General features: G+C 30.6%; 1 protein-coding gene across 4 annotated transcripts in view; it reads right to left on the bottom strand.

The window, feature by feature from the left end:
* Window positions 1-3,649: 3,649 nt before the first annotated feature.
* The window catches only part of Srrm1 (Serine-arginine repetitive matrix 1), a 24,320-nt gene continuing 19,721 nt past the window's right edge, over window positions 3,650-8,248 (bottom strand). For all 4 annotated transcript variants that reach the window (XM_014435328.3, XM_014435327.3, XM_014435329.3 and 1 more), the window contains 6 exons: window positions 8,032-8,138; window positions 7,625-7,750; window positions 6,959-7,019; window positions 5,863-6,186; window positions 5,299-5,403; window positions 3,650-4,317 (listed from right to left, as the gene is read on the bottom strand). In XM_014435328.3, coding sequence (XP_014290814.1) covers window positions 4,207-4,317; window positions 5,299-5,403; window positions 5,863-6,186; window positions 6,959-7,019; window positions 7,625-7,750; window positions 8,032-8,138 — 834 coding nt within the window. In that variant the 3' untranslated portion in view covers window positions 3,650-4,206. The remainder of the gene's footprint in view (window positions 4,318-5,298; window positions 5,404-5,862; window positions 6,187-6,958; window positions 7,020-7,624; window positions 7,751-8,031; window positions 8,139-8,248) is intronic.

Here is an 8,248-nt window from a genome sequence, read left to right as displayed (position 1 = left end):
AAAAAGCTATATCTCGGGCATTATTAACGTAAATAGCTCTATTAGGGCTCATATTTGAGCAACTTTACTTTAAATGATGTTCTCTTAGGTATTCTAGTGCTGTTGGTAATTTTAAAAATATAGAGTTCTGAATGAAAAATTATTTTTTTTTAACGTTTTGAAATAGTCGTCATTTTTTATTCCTCCTACCAATACTTGGCAGACTTATCAATTTCGACAAGTAATTATACATAGTTTTCATTAAAGCAATCAAATATTGGGGTGAAATAACGTCCTTTTTTTCCCCGGCTCTTGTATTATTACATTTCCTTTCAGTTTGCCTCTCTTTATGATGTATTTAATGACTCGACCCTCACCTGTGGTGTCCCTCAGGGTTCATCGCTGTCCCCCACCCTTTTCGCTATGTATATCAATAGTATAAATATAATGGGTAGGAACCCATCCTTATCCAACATTCTCAATACCATTTGTACGCTGATGATTTCCAAATTTACCTTTCCTTCCCACCTTCTGACCAATTAGTTGTCACAGAGAAGGTTCATGAAAAATTGAATCGAATTAGTCACAGGGCACATGAAAACAAACTTAAGTTGAATGCAGAGAAGACTAAGACAATCGTAATAGGATCCAATCACCTCCTGAAAACTATTCTTCATTTTCCAACCTTATTCCTAAACAACAATCCAATACAGTTCCATCCATAGAGAAAAAACATTAGTATCACTATAGACCAAACTCTCTCCTGGAAAAACCACGTCTCCGATGTTTATCCACGTACCTTCTCCACCTTCAAGCGTTCAAATTACCTTCGTCACCTACTTCCTTTTGAAACCCTTAGGCTCCTACTTACTTCCTTAATATTCCTCCACTTTGATTATTGCTGTGTGGTTTACGGGGGTATCTCTGGGGACCCTTGATGCAAAATTAAACCGATTCAATAATTGCTTTGTACGATTCATCTTTTGGGTCCCCAAGGACGCCTCTGTCACCCGATTTTATGAAGGGTTGAAATGGCCTCTACCAAATTGCCCAATCCCGCCATCCATCGTACATATCTGATATCCTTTAATTTAAATTCTAACTGTATTCCCACAATAACCGCTCACAGCCTTCAGACTTATATGTAACTGCCCACCAAACCGCAGCCTTTGGTAGATCATTCCTCATCCGTTCCTTTTCCCTTTGGAATTCTATTCCCTCCTTTGTTCGTAGTCCTAATACCCTTCCAATCTTCAAATCCCGTATCTTCGACTATCTGTCAATCCAATTCTGGAAGAATAACAATTGAAAGTTTCAAATAAGGTTTATATATTTTCTGTATTAAATGTTTTCGTTTATGCTTATACATATATATGTATAAGCAGAAATTGTATCTTTTCATTTATTTTTTTTATTTATTTATTATCAGAAGTTTTAGTCATCTTATTTTTTATGATATGACATATGGTTTAATTTTACTTGTTCTATTTTTATTTTATATATTCAGTTAATTAATGTTGTTCATTTTTATCTTTTCAAATTCATTATTTTATTATGTTTCATGACATTTTTTAATTTCATTTTGTATTATACTCTAAGGCTCTAAAGCCTGATTTTGACGCCTGTATATTATTCCAATCTCAGAATAAATAAAAAATGTTATTATTATTTATGTGATCTTATAATTTCCTGCTGATTCCAGAATTGGACAACGTTGACTGGTTTGTTATTTAATACTATTTGAGAGACTTAAGGCTCAATGATTTAATAATGAAGTAGTAATTCATCAATTTCATTGTTTTACTACTAAAACCAATCAGTGTTAATTTTTTTCTGATTGCTGGTTCAAAAGTTATGAGCTTAACCTCATACAACTTAATCCGTAGCATAACTATTCTAGGACTATTTGTCTAGTTCCCCCTTTCTTGGCTTCCGGCAACAAGAGTAAACTATTTCAAGACCAAAAGAAGAGTACGGCTCCCATATAACCTCGAAGTAGCTTCCCAGTTCTGGGTTCATTTTATTGGGAAACTTGATTTATCCAGAGAACAATTTGTTTCGAAAAAACAGCCTATCTTCTGGGCCGTAATTTTAAATGTTAGATAATTAAAATCAATTGCTGAAACATGTGACTGAACCATATCATCCACTGGCAGCATTATAGCAAAGAAATTGATTCATATTTTGAGAATGAATCCAAATGATCCGTACCGCTCTCGGGGGGAGGGGTCAAGGAGTGATCCGCGTTTTACAAAGAACTTTCTATAAATTTTATTTATTTTCCCCACTACCGTAGGTAATAAGCTTTTTACTCACGCAGGAATTGAGGCAGAGTATTGCTATCGTGACTAATAAATAAAAAATACCATTTTCAAATAAGGAGTCAATTTCATCTGAAAGTAAAGTGGTATCTACGAGACAAAATTGTTATTGTTTTGAAGTTAAAAATCTGGCGCAGTGCGTGCATAAGATAAGTTTTACTAAGATACCATCCTACTTCGATTTGAAATTGGTCCTTTCTTGTTTCAAAGTGGTGCCATCTTTGTGATTCATTTACTTTTAGTATATTTCCATTTCGTTATAGGTTAAGTAATAAACTACTAGTAAGATGAGAACATACTCTTTTTTTATGAAAAAAAAATGCTCAGTTTCTGTTGTTTCATTAATTTTTGAAGTGAGATAAAGGACCTTAAAACTAATTCCACCCCGGACCTCAAACGATCTAAGAACGTCTCTTCCACGAATAATCTACTATAAAGTACGGGGTAACCCTAGAAGAGTTCTAACCGATGGCCGAAGAAGGCACTTAAAAGATTCAATGTTCAATTCATTTTCTCCTCCCGAAAATGGCAAAATGAAGTACGACCTTGTGACTCAAACAACTATGGTGTTCTCATAAATATCCTCGAATTTAGTATAAAACTGCATGGGTAAAAAATCCTCTATGCTTTGTCATAAGTGCCTACTTACAAATAATTCCGATAGCTGAGGAAGATTTCCTAGACAACTTTTTACACCAAATGCGTTGAGGACTCCAAAATCCCACCCAATAGTTCTTAAGGATCATGTATTCAATATTGTGGAATTTTCCCCATAACTTCACCTAAATAGACGATTTTATGACCACATTTAGCTCTGAATAATTATATTATAAGGCTTCTAAAAAAGAATAATTCCAGGTTGTTGGCAAATTACCATAGAGTAAAGCACTTTATACCATCCATGGAAAGCAGAGAATTCCTCATATACCAACACTTCCCCCCTCCCCAAAGCTTTTCATTTTCATCCTTCAATTTAAAGTTCAACCTATACCACTCATAGCAGCCTATAAATCAGAAAATCAGTGATGTACTCTGTCATCAGGTCGCTGTTAGCAAGAAAGACTAAAAATGATGTGCCAATCATGGACACAGGTACAAAACTAAATGCAGTGGCGAGCCACCTAAAAGAATCACATATATCTCCCAAACACAGTAGCTTTTTGAAACAAATTAAGTATCTAATGAGAAGGAGTAAGAAAATCCTCATTTGTCTTGGACTTCAATTTTGCTATATCAATTAATTTTGTTTCCAGACTTTCAGAAACAATGACCATGAATAAAAAATTAAAGCTACAAGCAAATCGTTCTTGATATGAAAAAAAATAATAAAAATAGGAAAAAAAATAAACTAATTTCAAATATTCACTTTTATTAAATAATTCTTTACTTCTCTTTCATTAACCCATTATTGACACAATATTAAGTTCTTTGCCAGGAAAAATAAAAATTAAAAAAAAAAATTGGAAATTTTACAGAAATAATTCAAAAATTTATTATAAATATTTACATAGTCAGGGGTCAATAAACAAATGATATCAAACCATAACAATAGTATTTAATTTAAATACTGAAGTGCCAATTATTTACTTTAAAAAAATTTGTTTAGACTCTTACATTTAATACATTATCTGCTCATACAATACATTAAAATATAGTTTTCACAACATTCTAAGTCATTTTGAAAATTACTATTAAAAAAAAGGAAAAAATCTAGCAATATAATTACAATATATTTAACAAACAGAGTAAATTAAATTTAGGCGACTTTATACATAATTATAAAATCATGTGACTAACTTAAGTCTAAGTATAATAAAAATGAAAAAGAAAAGGAATTCATGAGTGCAATAAAAAAGAACAAAAGAATAGGATTCGTAGAAAGGCAACTGGTAAAAAAAAAGGGAGTCTAGCTGTCACTATGATCTGAAGTTTGTTCTCTTTGTTTCTTCATAGACTTCAAAGCTTTTTCTCGAAGTTTCTTTTCAGCCTCTTCAGTTTCAGATCCGTCTTCAGAATCCTGAATCACAACAAAATTTATTTAGATATAATGTCTACATATTATGTTCAACCACAATTGACAGGAAATAATGGTTGGGGACAGTATAAAAAACAGGGATGTAACCTCCCTAGCCAACTGCAGCTACTTACTGGAGACCTTATAGATATTGTTACAATGACAATAATAATAATCAGGATCCATTCAAACGAATTGAAATTACCTCCTCAGCAATGATAATCAATTATTTGGACTAATGCATATCACAAAAATAAATTCCAACTTAATATGCTTCATTCAGTACAAGGGAAACAATTAAAAACAGTTATCCTGGATTAGCATCATCACAGATAATTGAAGTTAATAAATTGATGCTCAAGTTGCAATTCTCCATAAGCTCAAAAAAATCAACACATTCTGGAAACATCTCAAAAGCCGTGAAAGTCTATATATATATAGGTACCTTACTAAAAAATGGGGAAAATGATCCTTTGATTTTTCAATAGTACAAAAATTTATTGTTGAATTAATTGCTCTTGCGAGGTATCACAGCTGAAGAAACATAATGTTTAGTAAAATTACAGTTATTCATTTCTGCACATTCCAGACATTAAAAAAACCTTAATTTTTGAGACTGCAAAATTATTAAGTAGCTGTAATTTGTTTATACGACTGATTATTAACATTATTATTATGAATATTAGGGACTGAAAAGAGCACTGTAAGCCAGATGGCGATTTAAGACTGATATTTTGAAAACCTCTGATCAATAGATGCTATTGAATAAACAGTTGAATACTTTTTCCTAAATTCCCTAACTTAAACAATAGTATCAAAATACAACGTAAATAAGTTGATTTTTTATTTTTTTTTTAAAGAGAGTTAACAATAATATGATTTTTATGTACAGATAGATAACATAAGAATTACTAAATTATTTATTATATTAAAAAAAAAAAATTGTACGAAAAAAAAAATGATAAATTAGTTATCAATACTTACAGAAACATAAGACTTTTTTCGCTTGGATTTACGATGTTTTTTGTGCTTCTTGTGTTTCTTATGTTTTTTATCTTTTTTCTTCTTCTTGGTCTCAGCTTCACTTTCCTTTAGAAGAAAAAATTAAAAATTAGTTAACAGATCTGAAACTAGAAAAACTTCTACATCCTCTTCATTAAGGCATCGTACACAAAAAAATAAACAGCCATAGTTTAATCAACCTTCCTTAGACAAAATGATATATCAAGTATGTTAAAATGAAACAGAGAAAATGCACAAAGTCAAGAAAAACAACAAAATTTAATTCTTAAACATACAATATTTAATGTTAATTTGTTAAGATATATTTTTCCACTTGAAATAGAGAATAACGAAATTTTGTCTGAGCAAGATCACATTACAAAAAATTACAAAGTTCTGTGGAATCTAAAAAAACATCTGAAGTTGAATACATGAATTTTTGAAGGGGGTCACTTCAGGTGACCACTTGTCCTGATAGTAATGATTTAATATTCTCAAAGAACTTTCTACAGAAGGATTTAAAGATAGAACATTCCTAAAACTTACATCAGACTCTGAACTGGATGGCTTGGGTTTCTTCTTCCGTTTCTTTTTCTTAGAAACAGCCTCATCAGGAGAGGATGAACCTTCCTTGTCTTTTCTCTTTCTCTTTGGTTTCGTTTCTTCTTCATCATCTTCATCTTCATCGGAAGATGATTCTTCTCTTTTCGGTTTCTTTTTCTTTTTTGGCTTCTTAACTTCTTCCTCGTCTGAGTCACTAGTATCAACTCTCTTCTTCTTCTCTCTTTTAGATTTTTTATCCCTTTTATTATCATCAGAATCATCTGAATCGTCTGCAGTAGTCTTTTCAGGAATAACTTTTTTAGAGCTCTAAAACAAAAAAAATGTCAACATTAAAATTAGCTCAGCAGATATAAATGTTAATAACTAATGAGTATATAGTTTCCTCGAGTGCCTTTTCACACACCAGCCATAATTAATATTTGTGAATTTATTTAAATACCAACAGGGTTAATCATTTTTCATTTTAAGATAAAAATAAGGCATAAATTAAAAAAATTATCAAATAACTATTTATTCTCCTTATGAATTCATTTTAAATATTTGAATGAAAAATATCAGTAGTCTGAAACAGGTCAAGTAAATATTGTAACAGTGAAACATATCGATGGCTCACTTCAAAGTAGTGTTAAGTACATTTAAACTATCTCTATGAAAAATACAATTAAAAGTTCTCTCATTGGGAAAATTAATTGAAAAGTTGTACTTTTTCTAAAAGAGAGAATCTTAAATTGTATTTTTTGTGAGGTTAGTTTGAATGTACACAGTACTACCGTGAAGTAAGCCAGCAATATAGGTCAAGTTCATAGCTGCAGCAAAGACTCTTAAAGACAACATTTATGCCCATGATATGATGGTCGTTCAATAAATAAATGGACGAAACATTTCCTTATGTGGATAATAAGATAGGACCAATGCATACAAGTTGATGGAGATTACAGTGCCATAATAAACCATTCACAATATATAGCTATCTGTCTCCTAAACTATTGAATGACCATTGTTAAAATTTTGAAGTGATCTAAAGCTTGATTCCCAATTTTATGAAATTTGGACAAATAACATTAAAGAAAATTCTTACCTCAGACTTTTTCTGTGGTGAATCACCTTTTTTCTGGGAAACTTCTTTATGATCCTTAGACCTATTTATAAGAAAAAAAAAGTAAATTTAATATAAAAAGTAATAACATTTAAAATTTAAATACAAAATTATCATCATATCTATTATTGAATTCTTATAATTTTGGTCGACATTATGTATTTAATAATTATCAACATTAATTAATTAGTCAACTACTCGTTTTGGCTTCTATTTTATAAATAATTTGTTTTTTAATGCTTTCTTCATCATAGCTCAAAGTCTGATAAGCAACACATTCCTGAGCATCATTAATATCTTATCACTCTCTTTAAACACAATGTTAAATAGATATTAATTCAGTCTTAAGAGGGACTCAGATATAGGCTTCTGTATTGGGCACCAAAGAACATTAACTTTTAAGCTTCAAAGGCTTAACATGAACAATCTAAATGTCAATAATCATAAACCACGCAAGAGAAAAAGTCTATCCCTACAGTCCATACATATGACCTAATTCATTCCTAATTTAGAAATAAATTAAGGGGATTAATTTAAATAAACAATAATATAAATTAAATGATATGACATCAAAATAAAATAAATAACAAAGATAAAAATTGACCAAACAAGAATTCAACCCAGAATAATGTTGCCATTTTGATTCACCTCTCTCCGCTCTGTGATTCTCTTTTCCTTCGATCCTTGGTTTTTGTTCTTGCAGGAGAAGGCGACGTAGATCTTTCAGACTTCTTAGCAGGTTCTGGGGAGCTCCTTTCATCCTCAGATGAAGATCTACATTGAAAAAATAATATCTTATTAAAAAATACATTTACAAAACTTAAATATATTAACCTCCTTTCATAATGAACCATTTAATAAAAACTTGATCAACCAAGGAATAAAAAAGGAACAATTTAATCAGCTCCTTTACAAAAACATTATTTTGATATTAATAACTAATCCACAATAGACTATATAGTATATAATGTCTTACCCAAGTGACAATTAAACTCAAAATAGTTTTCACAAATCCAGAAAAATATTTAAAAAATCAATAAAAGTAACATACTTACGGGTCTCTTTTACGGTCAGTTTTGATTTCTTTCCTATTCTGTTTTTCACCTTTATCATCTGATTTTCGGAAAGGTGATGGTGTTAATGAAAGGGACCTTGAACGATCCTAAAAAAAAAAAAATATAGACATATATAGATTTTTGAATATATATAAAATAAATATACGATAGTTCAAAAAACATAAGTTTCTATTCATAGCTGATATTTCATAAATTA

The sequence above is a fragment of the Halyomorpha halys genome, unplaced genomic scaffold (assembly GCF_000696795.3).
Source record: "Halyomorpha halys isolate HHAL.00 unplaced genomic scaffold, Hhal_1.1 Scaffold1561.1, whole genome shotgun sequence".
NCBI classification, from domain to species: Eukaryota; Metazoa; Arthropoda; class Insecta; order Hemiptera; family Pentatomidae; genus Halyomorpha; species Halyomorpha halys.
Note: the sequence above shows the minus strand (reverse complement) of the source record. Positions and strands in the feature narration are given on the sequence as shown.